We start from the raw sequence: 20,928 nt of genomic DNA, 5'->3' as shown, positions 1-20,928 counted from the left end.
CCCCCACTGTCCGCCACTATGTTCTTCGCCTCAAACAATACCCGTTTCCCCACCAGTATTGCCACCCCTCTATTTTTCGCATCCAAGCCCGAGTGGAATACCTGTCCCACCCATCCTTTCCTTAATCTGACCTGATCCGCCAGTTTCAGGTGCGTCTCCTGAAGCATGACCACGTCTGCCTTTAGCTTCTTTAGGTGCGCAAGTACCCTTGCCCTCTTAATCGGCCCATTCAACCCTCTCACGTTCCACGTGATCAACCGGGTTGGGGGGCTCTTTACCCCCCCCCCCTCGTCGCTAGCCATCCCCTTTTTTAAGACCAGCTCCTCACCCAGTTCCCACGCACCCGCTTATCCCCACGGCGCCCTCCCGTCCCATCCTGTAACAGCTCCCCCTTCCCCTTAGCAGCAGCAACCCAGTTAACCCCCCTCCCCCGCTAGATCCCTCTCTAGCTTAGTTGCTCCCCCTTTTCCCGCCACAATTTCCATAGCGCGGGGACAAAGCCCGCGCTTCCCTCTCGGCCCCGCCCTTGATGGCGCAGCTCCCTCTCTCCTTCCCCCTCCCCTTCCCCACCGGCGCCCACATTTTTTCGTGTGTCCCCCCTTCGAGGGGAAAGAAAAATTTCCCCCATCTGATTCACAGTCCCTTGCCACCACCTCACTACTTCATTTCAAACACTCTTTCTCCAATCTAGTCCAACTTCTCCTCTTCAATAAATGTCCACGCCTCTTCTGCCGTCTCGAAGTAGTGGTGTTTACCCTGGTGTGTAACCCACAATCTTGCCGGCTGCAACATTCCGAACTTCACTTTCCGCTTGTGGAGCACCGCCTTGGCCCGATTGAAACTCGCCCTCCTTCTCGCCACCTCCGCACTCCAATCCTGATACACGCGGATCACCGCGTTCTCCCACCTGCTGCTCCGTGCCTTTTTCGCCCATCTCAGGACCATCTCCCTGTCCTTGTAGCGGTGGAACCTCACCACTATTGCTCGAGGTATTTCTCCTGCCTTTGGTCTTCTCACGAGGACTCGATACGCTCCCTCCACTTCCAGGGGGCCCGTCGGGGGCCTCAGCTCCCATTAAGGTATGGAGCATCGTGCTCACATACGCCCCAACGTCCGCTCCCTCTGCCCCTTCGGGAAGACCCAAGATTCTTAAGTTCTTCCTCCTCAAGCTATTTTCCAGGGCTTCCAGTCTCTCCATACACCTCTTATGCAGTGCCTCGTGCATCTCCGTCTTCACCACCAAGCCCTGTATCTCGTCCTCATTTTCAGCAGCTTTTGCCTTCACTCCACGGAGCTCCATCTCTTGGGTCTTCTGCGCCTCCTTTAACCCCTCAATCGCCTGCAGCATCGGCGCCAGCACCTCCTTCTTGAGCTCCTCCACACATCGCCGGAGGAACTCCTGCTGTTCCAGGCCCCATACCAACTGGCCTCCCTCCGCCGCCATCTTGCTTCTCACTTCCCATCTTTGCCGCTGCTCCGGAGGATCCTCCGCAATCTGGCCACAATTATCTCTTCTGTCCATTCACATCCGGGGGGACTCCCTTCTATGTCGCCTCACAATGGGTTTAGCCTTTGAAAATTGCCATTGGGGCTCCCGATAAGAGCCCAAAAGTCCGTTAAAACGGGAGGTGCCGAAACGTGCGACTTAGCTGGTCATCGCCGCACCCGGAAGTCGTTTATTGTCTTATTATGTTATAGTTTATGTGTTCTAAAATTTAAAAAATATGAATAAACATAAAATAAAGAAACTAATATGGTATACTTTTTCTGTAGTTTAGAATATTAGTTTCCTACTTGGCAATGTTTAGTTGATTTTAACTTATTTGTTCCAGTAAAAGTCTTTAAACGTGAAATCTTGTGTGAGTCTTTTAAGTCGGTCACTAAAAAAAAATCAAATTTCTTTTCAAAGGTTATCCATCTTTACATGGATGTATTTGAATCAAATTCTATCAACATAACATTCTGTATTTGCTGACTAAAACAACAATAGTGTGCATTTATATATCTTTAACATGAAAAAGTCTCAGGGCCCGTCAAAGGAGCATAATTAGACTGAAAAAGATACCAAGCCAATGAAGCAGTATTAGAAGGGATGGCCAAACGTCTGTTCAAAGATGTGGATTTTAAGGAAGATCTTAAAAGATGAGGAAGAAAGAGGTTTAGGTAGGGAACTACAGAGCAGAAGGCCCAGATAGCTGAAGGCAAGGCAGCCAAAGTAGAAAGAAGAGAGGAGGAGGAGTGCACAAGAGGTAAGCAGAGTTTGGAGGGTCAGGATTATGGGGTTATAGGGTTAGAAAAGGTTACAGGGCAAGGCCATGAAAGAATTTAAACATGAATGAGAATTTTAAATTTTAAACGCATTTCGGGCCTTGGAGTTAATGTCGGATAATATGGATTGAGGAGAAAACAGTTCATGGAACTTGATGCATTATAGGATAAGGGTATCTGGGCTTTGGATGAGTTGAAGTTTATTGAGGGGTGAAAATTGGAGGTTGGTCAGGAGAACACCAAAGGAACTGAACCGAGTGGTGATATCGACATGGATGAGAGCTTCAGCAACACGTGGCCTAATGATCGCGATGGACAATCTTACAGAGGTGGAAGTAGGCAGGTTTTATGATGGAGAAAATATGGGGTTGGAAGTTCAAATCAGGATCACATTGAACACCAAGGTAGCAAACAGTCTGGTTCATATGGCACAATGGCTAGAGCCTTGGATGAATCCGTGTCAACGTCCTAATGTGACATTTGATGAGGACCATTTCAATGCTGTGTCGGTGCGGAAACCTGGTTGGAGAAATTGTATGTGGAGTTGGTCTGAAATATATGCATGGACTTGGGAGGAAACAACAAGTTCAGGGTTAGGATTGGGGAAGCTGACCTTGATCAGAAAAGGAAGAGGGATATTGTTCGGGTTTTGAAATGTTACCACTCTGATTGACACATCTGGCTCTCTGTAGTTATGTGATTATGCCATTATATACAGAAGTGCAGAAAAGATACATTTTTGAATCCTGAAAAAGGTTTAGAGAAGCCATTTAAAACCCAGGAACACAGAGAGGTTTGGATCTGCAAAAGAAAAAACTAATGAAAAGAATAAAGGAAAACAGACAAAGTTTGCAAGTGAGACACAACTCAGAAAGGTAGATACAAAGTACAAATCTGTAGAAAGCTACTGAAAAAACTGGATGAGTGAACATGGCAAACTTTGTAAACTTTTCAATCCTATCTCAAGTGACATTGGACAGTGATACATGGCAGAATTGGCAGTTTTTCACTTACAATGGCAAAACTATAAGATTGCAACAGACTTGCTATGCAAGTCAAGTGGGCAGCATGGTAGCATAGTGGTTAGCACAGTTGCTTCACAACTCCAGGGTCCCAGCTTGGGTCAGTGTCTATGCGGATCTGCAAGTTCTCCCCTGTCTGCATGGGTTTCCTCCTGGTGCTCCAGTTTCCTCCCACAGGCCAAAGATGTGCGGGTTAGGTGGATTGGCCAGACTAAGTTGCCCTTAGTGTCCAAAAATGTTAAATGGGGGTTACGGGGATAGGGTAGATATGTTGGCTTGAGTAGGGTGCTCTTTGTAAGGGCCGGTGCAGACTCGATGTGCCGAATGGCCTCCTTCTGCACTGTAAATTCTATTACTTCAGAGTAGCCACACTATTAACACTGCTGGGGAAGGACTGCTGCAACGTGTATACCGCTCTAAACCTAGCTGACAAGCAGGGGAAACAGACAACAGTGATTTTGAACGCCTTGAATGGACATTTTAAACCCCAACCGAATGTTACATATGAACAATATGTATTTAACACTAGAGTCCAGAGTGAAAACGAGACCAGTGAGCAGTAGGTGACTGCAGCATCGCAGCTGCAAAATCAAATAAATTCAGACAGCTAAAAGATGATCTGATTAAAGGTAGATTAATCTTGGGCATGACAGTTCCCTTGGTGAAACAACGCTTGTTCTGAGAAACTGACACGAAAGAAAGTGATAAATGTGTTGAAATGAGGAAATTGTGAAACATCAACTAGAGCATTAATATGGAAGACCAAGAGATACAATATGCGGAGACACAAAGTCTATGCCAAAAGAATAAAGCAATCACAGACAAAAGGATGTAATTGTTTTTTTATTCCTTCTTGGGGTGTGGGCATCGCTGGCAGGGTCAGCATTTATTGTCCATCTTTAATTGCCCTTGAACTGAGTGGCTTGCAGGGTTATTTCAGAGGACATTTAAGAGCCACCCACAATGCTGAGGATCTAGAGTAACGTGCAGGTCAGACCAATAAGGATGGCAGATTCCTTCCCTAAAGGATGGGTTTTTACGACAATCAACAATAATTTCAGGGTGGTCATTGGGCCCTAATATTTTTATTGAATTCAAATTTCACCAACTACCATAGTGGGATTCTAACCTTGGTCCTGAGAGCTTGGCCCTAGTGACGGGATTCTCCGTTGCCCGACGCCGAAATAGCTCCCGATGCTGTAATCGCGGCAGGTGCCGGTTTGGCCCCGAATCGCGATGCTCCCCCCCCTCCAAATCGGCATCATTGTGACGCACGCTGTGCAACCGCGTTTGCATCTCACTCTCGGGCCCACCCCAATTCTCTGCCTCCGATGGGCCGAGTTACCGAGGGCATGGGCCACGTGTGGTCTCAACAGTCGTGAACCTGGTGTGGTGGCTGCAGAGAGGGCGTATGGACAGTGTCCATCACCGCCATACTTTGCCGACATCCGTGCCGCCGGCTGGGAGCTTCTGCCAGGGCTTGGGCGAGTAGTCGGGGGTGGACGGGAGGTGGGCTGTAGGGTCGGAGTGGACGGGTATGCGGTCCAGCACAACTGGCGCCATCATTTTGGGTGCGATAAGTACATGTGTGTGGGGGGGTGTAAGCGTACGCGCGGCTGCAGCTTGTCAGCCTTGCGTGTGTCCATCATGGACCTGGCGATTCTCCCACCGTTGTCGTGTGTTCTGCGGGTGTTTCACACGGCGCTGGTGCTGGCTCCTCACCGGTAGCGGTATCAGTGCAGGTGTGGCGGCGATTTTTCCATCGTGGAACTCCACAGATCCTCCGTTGGCCTCAGCATTTAGCCGCAGGAATGGAGAGCCCTGCCTGGGTCTCTCGATTACCAATTCAGTGACAATAATACTACACCATCACTTTCCCATAAATACTGCAGAGGAGAAGATGCACGAGAAAAGAAGGATTGGCTAGCATAGGGAAAGTATTGTTTAACAGTAAGAAGCAAATAATTTTGCACACAAGTATTTGGCTCAAAAGAAGCAAAACAAGTCTATACAGCCGGCCAAGGGAGAGATACCAACAGATGAGTCTGATGAAGAATTATACATGATACAACAGGTTGGTTCATTCAAATCTATAAGGAACAAATGGTCTGTGACTGCTGCAATGATGGCATCAGTGGGAGTGTATCAAGCAAACACACAACATAATGACCTTCACAGACCTTTGTGAAGTGGTCAACATGGAAATCTAATAATGAAGCCTTCAAAAGGAACATTGAAGCTATATGACGCAGGATGCGTGTACTGAAAGGACAAATTAGTCTGACAGCCCAATCTAATGGCATAAAGGAGGATCTTGGGTTCCAGATCATAGGTGGGACATAACAGCCACATCTCAGCTGGAGAAAGCCTAAAGCTGGGGCTGGTAATCCTGAACGCACCAATAGAAAAAGGGCAACAAATGACCCCAGAGAAATGGTAGAACATTAATCAAGAGGTAAGGAAACAAAAGACAAGTGAGACAGAAAACCCCAGAGAGGGAGACAATATTCAAGTAAACCAAATGATGGTTGCAGACCATAGAATCCCTACAGTGCAGAAGGAGGCCATTCGACCCATCGAATCTGCACTGACACTCGGAATCGGCACCATATCCATTGTCCACTCCGCCGTGCACGCCACCCTATCCTGCGCATAACTGGACACTAAGGGATAATTTAGCGTCGCCAATCCACCTAACTTGCACATCTTAATAATAATAATAATAATCTTTATTGTCACAAGTAGACTTACATTAATACTGCAATGAAGTTACTGTGAAAAGTCCCGAGTTGCCACATTCCGGCACCTGTTCAGGTACACAGAGGGAGAATTCAGAATGTCCAAATTACCTAATAGCACATCTTTTGGACTTGTGGGAGGAAGCCGGAGCACCCAGAGGAAACCCACGCAGACATGGGGAGAAAGTTCAAACTCCACACAGTCACTGACCATGTCAGTGCATGAAATGCCCAAGCTGAAGGTAAATGGCATAGTTCTATAGGAAAACATTCACCTGGTCCTTGAACTCTAGATCGCTGGTATTCCTTTCTCAGGTTCCTTTTCCCGGGCCTCTTCTTGCCATTGGGTGTCCTCAAAGAATTGTGTTCCATTAATCAGGTTCCTCTAAGTAGGTCTCTTCTGAGCAATGTTCTCCTAGGGGATGAGGTCTATGTTGCTTTTCTTGAGACAGGATCTTGCCCTGGGGCCGGGTTGGTAAAGCACATGAGTCTTTTTGAGGTTGAGACTGACCAATTTTTGGTATGTTTCTGCGGAGATTCTCTTCTGAGAGAGTGGAGATGGCGCTGTCATCTGCATACTGAAGTTCCAGGAGTGATGACAGTGTCATTTTCTTCTTGGATTTTAACCAGTTGAGGTTGAAAGGTTTTCAAACCATCCTGTAGATGATGTCTACTCCACTGGGAAGTTTGCCAATGACAAGGTGAAGAATGGTAGCGATGACGAAGGAGAAAAGGATAGGGGCAATGACACATCCCTGCTTGACTCTAGTCTTGACCATGAAGGCTTCTGTCTTATTTCCATTGGTGAGGACTGTTGCCGGCATCTTGTTGTGGAGAAGTTGGAGGATGCCTTTGACAGGGTCTTCCATACTGTTCCTGATTTACTGAATCAAAATCCTTGGTTAGATAAATGAAGGCCATTATAGAATGGTTGATACTGCTCCTAGCATGTCTCTTGAAGATGCCTAGCAATGTAAATCATGTCTGCTGATCCTCAGTTGGTCAGAAGCCACACTGTAGGGAGATTTCTCGGTAGTTCCCACAGAGCGCTTTGTCTCCTTTTTGAGGATGGCAACGACAGCATGCATGAGATCGGCAGAAATTTCTTCTCTGTCCCAAATTTTGAGCAACAGCTGGTGGGGATGACGGATGATCTCTTCTCCTCCACGTTTGAAAATATCCACTGGGATCCCATCCCCTCCTGCGGCTTTTCCATTCTTCCTGTGTTTAATGATGGCTTTGACTTCGCCTACACTTGGTGGGAGTCCAAGATCATCTTTGATGGGGAGTTGGAGGGTTTGCTCAAACACGTCCTCATCTATGATTGTATCATTGTTTAGGAGTTCTTTGAAGTGTTCTCTCCATCAAAGTCTGATGGTTTCTCTGTCTTGAGGATTCTATCCTTACTCTGCACCAGTTTGAGGCCTAGGTTATTGGGTGCATTTATTGCCTTGGTGGCACTGAAGAAGCCCCAAGTGTCATGTTCGTTAACGAGGAGTTGCAGATCCTTGGCTTTCTCATTCCACCATTGGTTCTTGATTAACCTATTTCTTCTTTGCACATCAGCCTTGGCTAAGTAATAAGCTCTACTCTTTGTCTTGCTGGCTATGTCATTTAGTCAGGCACGGAGAGCTTTCCTCTTCTTGTCGATGAGGTCTTGGATGTTGTGGTCGTTCTCATCGAACCAGTCTTGGTGTTTCCTGGTCTTGTAGCCAATGGTTTCTTCACATTGAGATGATGGCTGTCTTCAGCTCTTTCCAGTTTTCCTTCACTCCATTAAAATGGACACTTTGGAGAAGACATTGTTGTAAGTTCATTAGCATGCTTGACTCTTAAAGCCACTCAACTTTGATCTTTTTTCTGAGCTGTTTCTTCACCTTCTGCTGCTTCTGGTGGTGTCTGAGGGACATAGAGGAGTGGATCAGCCAATGGTCTGTCCATTCATCTGCACTGGTCATCGCTTTGGTATTGAAGGCATCCTTTTGGTCTCAGGAGTGGACGATGGCAAAAATTGATCATGCATTGACCATGGATCTCTACAGGAAGTCTTGAACTTGTCCTTTTGGTGGAACAATGTGTTCTTGATGACAAGCTGGTGTTCTGAACATTAGGCAAAACCCATGCCGGTCGGCCTTCGCAACACACCATTTTCACTTACCTTTAGTATGACAAGTGAGCCTGCTTGGTCATCACAATCTCACTTGCTTTGTCATTCAATTTTACATGGCTGCTGAGGACTTCAGATGACGATTTAAGTTCTCGCTGCATACTTTGAAAAAAATCAAGAGGGTTGTCCTCGAACCCTCCATGCTTAGCCTTCAAATGTCATTGAAGTTTTGAGGGTTTTAAACTTTTATTTGCCAATACTTCCCTGCATGTAACAGGGCTTTGCATCCTGATTTGCATTGGCACAATTAACAAAGCCAGACCTCAAGAAATCATCTTTATACTGCTTTGTTTCCTGTTTCAGTTTCTTCATAATGGGTTCACCAGAGGCCCTAGAGCTCTGTATACAGCTCACACCAGCAGATTCAGTTGTGACATCCTGGCCTGTTTGTGTTTCTTGCTCTCTCTTCCCTATATAAAAAAAGCCCACCTTCAGCTCTTCACAGTCCTGTTGCTTGCTGGCAGCTACAAAATGGAGGAATCTCTCCTCCGTGACTTCACTCCCAAAGCACGGATGTACAGGGTGCGTGACATCAGTGCACGTGCTGAGTGCGTGACCTGCTCTCTGCCGCTGCTTCTGGCGGAAGGTCTCCATCGTTCATCTTTAAAGGCCAGAATTCTCAACTTAAAAGCTGGTCACAGTTGTCATTCTCAATTGTGAGAATTGGGCGCTTCTGCTGCGATTGGGAATGCCACGGGCGATTGCTCCATGACCCTCCTGATCCCGACTCGTGAATCACGACCTGCAGTTTGAAAAACCTTGCTTTAAACCTAAAGGTAGAACTCTAGAACAGCTGGTAGTTATATTTTGCTGTATATAATCAGGTTTAGTAGATCCAGAGATTCTGGCTTCATAAAATTTACTGGCCACTTCATTTTCATTTATATGTTTGCAGTTGACTGCTGTGGGTCCAGGGAGGGAAGGTGGGACCAGGGAAAAACAGATAGAGGGGTAATCAAGATAGGAATGGGAATAATTTGGAAGGGTCTGGCATCAGCCATCAGCATTGAAGTTGACTTGAGAGGACACTTCTGTGCCACATGGATCCATGATCTGATACATAATTTCTTACAAAATGTAACATTATGGTGGCCATCTCCAGCAGTCACTTGAAGGACCACTGGCTAGCTTGCATGTAAGATCACAAAGAGAACTTCAGAGAGACAACAGGCTGCATGTTTGCCTCTTTTGCTGCCTTTTCCTGTGTGGCAGGTAGCCCATCTCTGCTGTTTAAAACGTCAATGTACCTACTGTATTACACTTCCAGACTTCTGTGCTTGAATAACGGCTGTGGTTTCATCAAATCTTTTGGTTGATATATTTTGAGATCTTGGCAGTGCTAGAGGGTAAGTTTTAGGTCTTGTTGGGGTGAGATTAGACTGGTTCAGTTGGTTCCGTTTGTAGAAAGCTTTGTGCTTTCTTTACAGTCAGGGAGCTTTTGCCACATGGCTCATGTATCCACCTTGAATGCATGACTATATCTGGTTCTGCCTCCAAAGTTTTGGGATCTACAAAAAAGTCTGCTTATTAATTTGTACACTTCACTTGCTTTTTGTCCTTTTCTCTTTCTATAGTTCTCACTTTGATACTCTCAGTCTGTCTCATGGCTATTTCAATAGTGTGCTCATCAGACTTACTCTTTTCTATTATTATCTTCTTGCATCCATTTTATTTGTGTCCCTCTCCCTCTTATCCTGTGATGCGTCTTTTCTTATTCCAGTGATCTCTGTCAGCTGTATTCTTTTGTTTCAGTGATCTGTAATGGCACCCATGTCTCCCAGTGATTTCTCATTAAAATATTACAGTGGCAGGCCATAAGACCACAAGACATAGGAGCAGAATTAGGCTACTCGGCCATCGAGTCTACTCCGCCATTCAATCATGGCTGATATTTTCTCACCCCCAGTCTCCTGCCTTCTCCCCATAACCCCTGATCCCCTTATTAATCAAGAACCTATCTATCTCTGACTTTCATAGATTATCATAGAATTTACAGTGCAGAAGGAGGCCATTCTGTCCATCGAGTCTGCACCGGCTCTTGGAAAGAGCACCCTACCCAAAGTCAACATCTCCACCCTATCCCCATAACCCAGTAACCCCACCCAACACTAAGGGCAATTTTGGACACTAAGGGCAATTTATCATGGCCAATCCACCTAACCTGCACATCTTTGGACTGTGGGAGGAAACCGGAGCACCCGGAGAAAACCCACGCACACACGGGGAGGACGTGCAGACTCCGCACAGACAGTGACCCAAGCCAGAATCGAACCTGGGACCCTGGAGCTGTGAAGCAATTGTGCTATCCACAAGGCTACCGTGCTGCCCACTTCAATGATTTGGCCTCCACAGCTTTCTGTGGCAAAGAGTTCCACAGATTCACCACCCTCTGGCTGAAGATATTCCTCATCTCTGTGTTAGGCATTAGAATCAGAACTGAGAAAGCGTACAAAAGGGGGAATGGAGAGTGGACTAAGTTGATTAACAAATGGCAGTGGACGAGGGGCTTGTAAGATTGCGCTTGCCTTTGGTTTTCTATGCATATCATCACCATTTTACGTTTAAGCTGCTCCCTGTGGCACTGGAAACTGTAGCCTGATTGCAGCTTTTAATTTTGTGTGGGGAGGACACGATGGAATAAATGGACGTTTGAACGGGGATGGTTTTCAGCACGTTTTTATGAATTATTTATATTTATGTCAAGATTATCTTTAGGAATAACAAAGGAATGTACATGACAGGAACGAAAACCAGAGTAAATACGACGAGTCTCAAAGTTCAATAAATGTCCCAGTGGATATGAGAAATCTAGGTGGACGATAAACTATCATGGAGGTTGAATGCAAGAATTATGGGCTGGATTCTCCATTCTGGAGACTAAGTGTTGACGCTATCGTGAAAACTGTGGAGTTTCACGACGGGGAAATCGGGTCCCCAGCTGCAGCGATTCAACCGCTCCCTCGGGGCTAGCATGGGCAAAACAAGGACTGCCACACTCTGGAAGCGGAACGGCAGCGGACTTGCCGGTTCAGTGATTGCCGCACAGCTGTGGCTGGACTTAAGGCATTCTCCTCCTCCCACACACGAATGTCGCAGTCATCATGGCCGCAAAGAGAACAGCGCAGTGCTTCTGCAATGTGGAAGTGGAGACCCTCCTTGACTCAGTGGAGGAGTGGAGGCTGGTGCTGGACCCTGGGCCGGGAGGGAGGTCCTCATGCGCCACCGTTCGCCGTGCCTGGGCGGAGGTGGGAGCCACTGTCAGCGCCGTCGGCGAGGTGGCCCGAACTGGCAATCAGTGCCGGGAAAAAACGCACAACGTCCCCAGGGCGGCCAGGGTGAGTAGCCAGCGCTGTGCCCCTGGCACCGAGCATCCTACCCCCCACACACGTGACCCGGACCCCCCCCCCCCCCCACCCTGACCCACATGCCAGCACCCAAGGCAGCCGCAATGGCCGTGTCCTGGTCTCTGATGCCATCAGCTACCCAAACCCTGGGCTGCATGCGCCGGACTGTCTAACAGTGTCGCTGTTTGTGTTTGCAACCCCCCACCCCCCGCCCCAGGACAAGGCCGCGCACAACCACCGGGAGCGGGATAAGACCAGAGGGGTCCACCAGACCTGCAGCCCCTAACCATGACAGAGCGGAGGGCACTGGACGCGGTTGGCGGCCCGGAGGAGAGGGAGGTTGCCGACGAGGTGAGGCCCCTTGCCTGGTTGCGGGTCCTCACCACAAGTGAGTGCCCGCCCCAACCCCACTCAGGTCCACATCCCAACCCCCTTCACATCAGCCCTCACCACATCACGACTCACCCCCGTCCTGCTGTCTAACCATAAATGCTGTCTTGTGTCCTACAGGACCATCCGGAGATGACCCCCCCCCAGCCAGTGTCAGAGCAGATGCCCCCCAGACAGCCGAGCACCGACGGGGAGAGCAGCCGGAACACCAGCTCTCTGCCCGAGATCCAGGATACCCAGACTTTCCGTCACTGCTAACTGCTACTGTCCACCATCTCCGAGATTATCATCTCGGTTGGAAACATTAGTGAAGAGGATCCTGGGATACAATCTGGTGTGTCGGTCCGGTGCAGCAGGTGGAAGTAGGAGAAGTCGAGGGACTGGACGGTTGGAGGGCAGCCCCCCCAAATGGGTCCCGGGCTCCTGGAGCATCCAGTCCCACCCATATTGCAGGTGTAGCCAGGGACGAGAGGGGTTGACAGCCGGCTTCCAGCACCCACAAGCGGAGGAGTCCATACGTGTGCAGGAGCAGGGTATGGTTCTGGTCATGCGTGCCACCCAGTCCGAAACCGCACGGGTGGCGTCCACAGTGGAGGCAATGGGGGCGACGGTGTCGGACATAGGTCAACATTTGCACGGCCTGGGGCATTCTGTGCAGACGGGGGCCGAGGCCCAGGATAGGGCTGCCCTCTCACAGGCAACCACGTGCCGGAGCCAGCTGGAGATTGCAGCTGTCAGTGTGGCCCAGTCGATACCAGAGCGGGCCTCCAGGACTCCACAGTGCCACGGAGGCCTCAGGGATGACTCCGCTCACACCCTCGTCCCATGAAGAAGACCGGGGGTCACCAGGCGCCCCGAGGGAGTTGGGGTGCTGGGGCCCGTGCCGGTGACTCCTGTAGGAGGTTCCGGAATACCGCAGCTCCTCGGACTCCCCCCCACCCCCTTCCTCCCCTCCCCCTCCTGTCACTGCTGAATCTGGTGGGCAGTGGGCAGAACAGGGTGACAGCATGCCACCTGGGATGCCCGAGGAGCAGCCGGGCCCATTCAGGCCAGGTCGCCCCGGGAGACGTGCGCCAATGGGGACCTGCGTCGCATGGCAGGAGTCACAGCAGGCCGCCTCCACCCCTACTGTACCGTCTGGGGAACCACATAGGTGTAGTGGTAGGGCCCTTAAGGCAAGAAAGTTAGACACCAGTTAAGCTGGTACGGATGCAAGGCACAGCTTATATATGGGGGCTAGGGCACAGACTGTATATTATTGTTCAGAATAAACACATGTTCACACCGTTAAAACCATCCTTGGTGCTCTGTCTGGTGGGTGTGGGTTAGGGTGAGTCAGTGATGGCCATTGGGAGTGAGGGGTTGGGGAGGAGTGAGGCCCAGTGGGTGGACTGTGTAGTTCCCCCACCTCCCGACTGTCCCCATCAGCCCCTCCCCAGCTATTCAACAGGACCTTGTGATGGACTGGTCAGGCGCATGCAGGGATCACCCAGGTGGAAGGTACTACTGTGGGCATGAGTCAGACATTGTCTAACGACGTGGAGCACGGAGCTCTTCGCAGAGCGGGCCATCATCATCCTCCCTCCCATGGACCAGACCCACTGTCACTGCCAACCCAGTGCCCCTGGCTCATAGTGCCACAGATATATATAACGGAGGGGGTGTGCATGAGGGTGGATGGTGGTGTGGGAGGTGAAGGTGTTCAGTGTTGAACGGGTGTGGTCTTGTGGTGTCCATGCCCCTGCCCAGCAACTCCCCTCCCCCTAGTTGGTGAAACGTGTCTCGATGTGTGTCCCATGCGCGCCGGCCCTGGCGGTACCGTTGTGTGGCCTCCGTTGCCTGGCCATCCCCTATGTCCATCTCATTGTCACCCTCCCCCTCATCCTCCTCGCCTGATGAGGTCTGCCATTCCTCCTCATCCTCCTCCAGCACATCGCTCCTCTGCTGGGTTATATTGTGGAGGACGCAGCAGACCACCACGATGCGTCTGTCCCTCCTTGCCTAGTACTGGAGGGCACCTCCAGAGCGGTCCAGGCACCTGAAGTACATTTTCAGCACCCCGAAGCACCTCTTGACAACACTCCTGGTTGCACAATGGGCCTCATCGTAGCGGGTCTCCGCATCATTCTCTGGCCTCCGTATAGGCGTCATCAGCCATGACCACAACGGGTAACCCGTCAACCAGCCTCGCAGCCTGGGAGGGGGGGGGGTCCCTCGAACATGTCGGGGATCACCGATTGCGCCAATATGAATGAATCATGTTCACTGCCCAGGAGCGCTGAGAAGACAATCAAAATTGACTATCTAGAGGAAGTAAAAGTTGTAACAAGATTTCTGTAGGTGAACCTGCGGAAGGATCCTCATCTGATGGTCACAGACCACCTGAACGTTCATGGAGTGGTACCCCTTCCTGTTTGTGAACAGTGGCCTGTGATCCACCGGTGGCCATAGGGCGACATGCACCCCATCGATTACCCCCTGGACCCGGGGCATCCCGGTGATGGTGGCGAAGCCTGCTGCCCGGGCATCCTGGTGGGTACGGTCCACAGGGTACTGGATGTACCGGTTCGCCAGGCATACAGGGCATCCGTGACGGCGCGGATGCACCTGTGCGCCGATGTCTGGGAGATGCCGGACAGGTCCCCACTTGGCGACTGGAAAGACCCCGTCTAGTAGAAGTTCAATGCTACCATCACCTTGACGGCCACTGGGAACGGGTGACTTCCCACATTCCCATGCGATGCCAGGTGTGCCATCATGTGCAGATGTGTCTCACTGTCTCCATGCTCATCCGCAGTCTCCTCCTGCATGCCCGGTCCGGCAGCTCCTCAAAGGACATGTGGTCGTGGTAGACGCATGACCTCATCCGGAGCCTCCTTGGCACCACCTCCATCTTCTCCTCCTCGTCCTGTTGGGCAGACGGCCCTCCAGCCTGAGAGACTGCCATCTCCCCCTCTGCAGCCGGCTCCTCTGTTGCAGTCTTTGCCTCCTCTGAGCCGCCCCATCTCACGTTGACACAGCATCGCCACGGCGCCATCGCTGGTTGATGACCGAATGCCATATTTATCTGCAGGGGGTGGAGGAAAATATTTATCTGCAGGGGGTGAGAGGAAAATATGTTATCATGGCGCATACGCCCGCGCCCAACCAGGTACCACGATGGCCCCGGTTGTCACCACGTGTCGATCCGGGAACCGGCAGTCCCCTCACGCCACCTCCACTCAGCCAGCACGCCAGCTTCATGATTTTTTATACCACATTAGAAACACGCCGTCAGGAATTCGGCCCATCCGAGGTGCAGAATCGCTGAGACCCCGGAGAATCGGTCGACACGATCGATAATGAGATGCATACTGTACTTCGGGGCCACATGGCAGGTGTGGTTTTGGGGGTCCGGAGGATGCCGATTTGGTGCGAAACCGGTGTCAGGCCCGATTTCGCCGTTGGAGTCAATTCTCCGGCTGATCGCGTTTCACGATTTCAGCGTTATCCTACGGAGAATCCAGCCCTATATTTTAGCTGCAATTTGACTGTACAGAATTTTTTTTGCTGACGTTTTTGACATTGGAGCAAGAAGGGTTTATGCAATGTTACTGGCCAATCAAAATATAAACTAAACAATAGAAAATTATAAAACATAAAGATCTAACTAGAAATAAAGGCTGGTTTAGCGCACACTGGGCTAAATCGCTGGCTTTTAAAGCAGAACAAGGCAGGCCAGCAGCACGGTTCAATTCCCGTACCAGTCTCCCCGAACAGGCGCCGGAATGTGGTGACTAGGGGCTTAAAGCAGAACAAGGCAGGCCAGCAGCACGGTTCAATTCCCGTACCAGTCTCCCCGAACAGGCGCCGGAATGTGGTGACTAGGGGCTTTTCACAGTAATGTCATTTGAAGCCTACTTGTGACAATAAGCGATTTTCATTTTTCAAATAAGATGAAAATTGAATTCATTCAAAAACATACATTAGTTAGAATGTACAATAAGACGTAACTTTTTCATCAGATAAAATCCATCTCTGGTAATTACCTGCATCTTGATCCAATGCCAAAGTCAAAAAAACCTTGATGCTTTTGTTGGCAGTGATCTACCAGTAGCATCATATCTGATTGCTAATATTTTCAGGTAGTGAGCACTATTTTACATTCCATTTGTTCTGCATCTAAAATTGAATGTTTTCAAAGGTGTGATAGTGATGGATGATAACACATAAATTTTATTTTACACTCAATATTTAGAGAATATTATTGTGTTAGGTGCTGTCTTTTGTATTGTATGTTAACTAATGTCAACAGGGAGATGGAAAAGTTGTGTGGTACAACTCAAAGGAAACCAGAGAACTCCCCTTGTCCTAGCCAATAGTGTTCCTTCAAACAACAATATCGTCATGAACATTGTAATCAAAGAAAATGGTTTATCTTCAAGGACTAAGAACATTTTTGAAGAATTTGTGTTTTGAGAGACAGTCTCTTAAAAGGTTAATGCAGCATCTGACTGCTATTCCTGGAAAAAACATAATTTTACAAGAAAAGTTAATCAAGCAGTTTTAAGGAAGCTGGAAACCTCTCGACCCTGGTGGACTGTGGACAAGAGGATCACGTGTAGTTTATGGCTCTGAAAATAAAATGTGCCTGGAAAACTATGTTTAAAAGTTGGTTTTGCTTTGAGAAGAAGAAGGACCAACTGCTGATGAAAAGACAGCAGCCTTTTTGCAGTTCAGTTGTACCATGTGCTGGAATAAAGTGCCTCCAAATGTTCCTCAAGCCCACCTGAAAAGCAGCGCAAGAGTCATCAATTGTTTCACAGATCAGTGCTGAGAGAACAAACGTATAACCCGGGACCCATTTCAAGGACTCCACCATCTATCCTTTTCCCTTGAATCACCTTTGGCAGAAACCATTTTTTTTAGTGTGGGGGTGATGTGTAGGTTATCTTGAAAGAGTAACTAGTTTTCTTTCATATTTCATACTGTATGTTAGTACGCTTTGCCATGCTATTTGACAAGACTGGTTTTATAATAAACTAATAAGTCTGTTGTTTATTGGAAGAAGCCTGGTTAAAGTCACTTTTATTCAGGGTAACAGTAGCAAATTTTGCTGAGTGAATCAAACTTTTACTAATGGTGTGAGCTGTGGAGTAGCGGAGCTGGTCAAAGTATGCACTCCTCCCATCCCAGTCATAACACTACCAAAAACAAATCAGATCATTCACCCATTTGCTGCTTGTGAGACCTCCCCATGTGTAGATTGGCTATCATATTCACCTGCATAACAGAGAAAACAGTTCAAAAGTAATCCATTAATTTTGTAGTACCTTGGCATGTCTGAAGCGATATAGAAATTCAAGTTCATTGCTTTTTTTTTGGATCTGCATCTCAAACGGTGATGACACCCATTGCAGATGTTGGTGCCGGCATTCTGGTTCTGAAATTCTTTGGATCACAAGCTCAGCAGTTAAGCCAACATCATGCCTACTGGTGCCCTCTAGTGGTGAAACATTTCAGTATAGCGGCTTAGCCCCAAGCTCCCCTTGTTTATCTGTGAACTTTGTTGTTCTTTGTTAATGCTCTCTGTCATTTTTATGAATGCCTTAGAAACAGATAACTGAATTGCTGGCAATGTATTTAAAAGTGCGCTAATGCCGCTGGGCTTAAAAATAGGCGTTGCAGTTTTGCCACTTTTGTACACATTTCCTAAGAAGAAATAACAATACTTTTTTGAAAAGCCTTAGTTGATGCTAATTGAACTTCATAGTCTGAGAGCTAAAATAGTAACCTGAAAGATAAACTGATGAAAAAAACTAAACAATTAGAATTGCAGCAATTGTAGAAACTGTGAGGGACTGTTTATGTCTACAAACTGTGACAAGACTGAAGATCATCCACAGTTCAATATTAGAGAATGCAAGGAATGGAAGACAAAATACGGGGCGCAATTCTCCCATTGGGAGACTAAGTCCCGACGCCGGAGTGAAAACCGGAGTGTTTCACTCCGGCGTCGGAGGCCGTTCCCAGCCCCCTATTCTACCGCCCCCGGGGTGGGAGAACGGCGCCGCGTCATTTACGCGCGCCGGGCCTTGGCGCCGCGTAAATGACACGACCGGCGCCACGTAAATGACGTCACCTGCGCATGCCAACCCGCGCATGTGCGGTTGCCGTCCTCCCCGCGGACGCCCCGCAAGAAGATGGCGGATCAATCTTGCGGGGCAGCGGAGGAAAGGAGGTCCTCCTTCAGAGAGGCCGGCCCGCCGATCGGTGGGCACCGATCGCGGGCCAGACCCCCTTTGAGCCCCCCCCCCCCGGTGCAGGAACCCCCCTCGCCCCCCCACAGGCTGCCTCCCCAGCGTTCCCGCGCTGTTCTCGCCGGCAGCGACCAGGTGTGGATGGCGCCGGCAGGAACCTGTCGTGTTGGGCAGGCCACTCGGTCCATCCGGGCTGGAGAATCGCCGCTCGCCCATTACCAACGGCAAGCGGCGATTCTCCCAGCGGCCAGCCGTGATTCACGTTGCGCCTGTTTGGGGTGGGGGGTGGGAGAATCGCGTGCGGGCGTCGGGACGGCGTGGCGGGACTCACGCGCCGCCCGGGCGATTCTCCCACCCGGCGTGGGGGGGGGGGGGGGGGGAGAATTCCGCCCATGATCTTTGAGCTGAAGAAAAACAAACTGATGTAATTGCGCTTGTTCTCTATAAAAATGTGGGATTAGAAACCACATGTGACATCACCAATCTTAACTATCATGCCACTGCAGTGTCGATTTTTATGCATGTGCGCAAAAAAAGTAATTAGCTCTTTTTTCTTCAAAGAGCCTTGGTTGATGCTAATTGCAATGCGAGTCCTAGAAGTGAAACCTGAAAGATAAACTGTGCTGACGAAAAATAATAATTATGGCAACTGCAAAAACTGCAATGGACCACTTATCATGATCTGCACTCTGTGGTAAGTTTGAAGACCTGGCCCAATTTAATATTGGGAAATAAAGGAGGACAAATACCTTTCAAATGGTGGAAAGAAACTGATGCATTTGCGCTTATGCTTAGTAGAAGAAGTGAATGATAATCACATGTCATCATTCAGTCCTAACTTCTTGATGCCATTTCACATCGTGGTTCCCTTACAACAAATACATTGTTCCCATACAACACAACGGGTGAATCTGTGATTTGGTGCTTAAAAATGAATGGCAAATCATAGCCTGTGTACTTGCGATCTTTCTGATTTGATTCTTGTAAGCACCACTCCCTGCTTGGAGCATTGGATCATGAATGCCCTGATTTTGAATAGATTTTCCCCTTCCTTGATTTCCATTCCCTTTAAGTCAGTTTAGATCATATAATTACAATATACATGAGCTATTTCATAAATGTGAGTAATGAAGCCATTTTTGGCAGCTCACGACCACAAAATGGTATTGAAGCTCAGAAATATATTTAACTACCATCCGAAAGGAAACTAATAAATTCATAATATGTCATTAAGGAATTATATCAAAACTGGAGCATGTCTTATGCAAGTTGATTGAACCAAACAAATTGGAATTTGCGCACTGGCCTTCCTGAGAATCTGTCATTCCTCCCTCATTTTATTCCTTTGATTAAAAATTGTATACATGTGATATATTTATAGTAATTGCGCTTTTTTTCTTCGAAGTTGTCAGTCATTTCTGAAAGCAATTATAGCTCCTGCTCCTTGATGAACTTAAATCCAATGGGGCTGCACATCTGTTGGCAAATTGAAACTATTACATGTAATAGAGAATATAAATTATTTCACAACAGAAAATGTTTTGTCCGTATCTTGAGTAAAAATCAACTGTGGATAAACAAGGCTAAAAAGGCCTCTCTCCACATCATATTATTTCAAGCAATACCTCAGAATCTCAGCAGGCTTCCAAAGTGCTGGACAGATACAAAGGAGAAAAAAAGAGGCTGCAATGATATATGGACGTATTTGCAAATTGTACAACTCAAAAAAGTCAAAAATGGCATTTTATAATTAGCGCATGTTAAACAACAAATACTACGTTTTAAACAGTTTATCACTTTAATTTCATAGATTAACATGAACAAAACATAATATCAGTAATAACACAGTATTAAACAGAAATAAAATCCACACAGAATTCCCCAGGATAATAACTGAATTAACAGGCATATCTGCATAATTTGTAGACATTTGACATGTAGGCAACTGTCGTTTAAACCATAACTGAGAAATCAGACTAGTCCAGATTTCCATCATCAATTGTACCCAATCATAACTGTAAATAAATTAGATTTCCTGCCTTCCCTTCAACCAGTATGTGGAACTTTTGAAAATAATTTAATTTGGATACAAGGCAGAATAATTATGCTTATTATAGCTATCTTTTATAGGTGTCAGAAGCAAATACATAACAATAATGCCAATTTTACTGTATATTTTTTCCTTTAAAAATACTTCAATTTTACATTCCCTATCTGTGATCGGGAATTAGTAATATTAAATTTTCTTAAGGCATAGAGCTTTAAATACATTTTCTTGAGCTTGTTTTATCAAAGCTTTCATTTGCCATTAGTTTGTCCAACAGTATTAGAAGTTGATGTAATCAAAAGTAAAAAGCAGTTCCCTACAAGTTTCAGTTAAGCCACAACAAATTGAGGACTTGAAATTATAGTAGGCCAAGCAACAGTGATAGAGTTGGAGTCAAGCACCTGTAAATGAGGTTCTATACTCAGGGAGTGAAAGACCTCCATAGCCAAAAGCTTGTTTTAAGGAGTTACAGGTTGAATATTTAATGGGAATTACTTATAAATTATGTAATTTTTATCTGAGTCAGTGTGTAGCACACTCCTACCAGAAATATGTTCACTTACTCATTAAATACCAAGTCTGGTGCAAAGTAGAGCATTCTGGAATTCACAATTCTATAGGATCTCCAACCCATTGCGAAGACCATAACTGCCATCCACGAATACTGTATGAGACTCATTTGGTCATCCACATGTAAATTGCGAAAACCTGCA

At 47.7% G+C, this 20,928-nt stretch overlaps 1 protein-coding gene across 3 annotated transcripts in view; it reads right to left on the bottom strand.

The window, feature by feature from the left end:
• Positions 1-20,928, bottom strand: part of ar (androgen receptor) — a 549,391-nt gene that overhangs the window by 125,392 nt on the left and 403,071 nt on the right. For 2 of the 3 annotated variants that reach the window (XM_072505807.1, XM_072505806.1), the window contains exon 5: positions 20,779-20,923. The exons of the other annotated variant lie outside the window; for it this stretch is intronic. In XM_072505807.1, the coding sequence (XP_072361908.1) occupies positions 20,779-20,923 (145 nt within the window). The remainder of the gene's footprint in view (positions 1-20,778; positions 20,924-20,928) is intronic. 3 annotated transcript variants of the gene reach the window in all.

Source organism: Scyliorhinus torazame, chromosome 5 (genome assembly GCF_047496885.1).
Source record: "Scyliorhinus torazame isolate Kashiwa2021f chromosome 5, sScyTor2.1, whole genome shotgun sequence".
Classification (NCBI taxonomy): Eukaryota; Metazoa; Chordata; class Chondrichthyes; order Carcharhiniformes; family Scyliorhinidae; genus Scyliorhinus; species Scyliorhinus torazame.
This window is presented reverse-complemented; position numbering and strand designations above follow the sequence as displayed.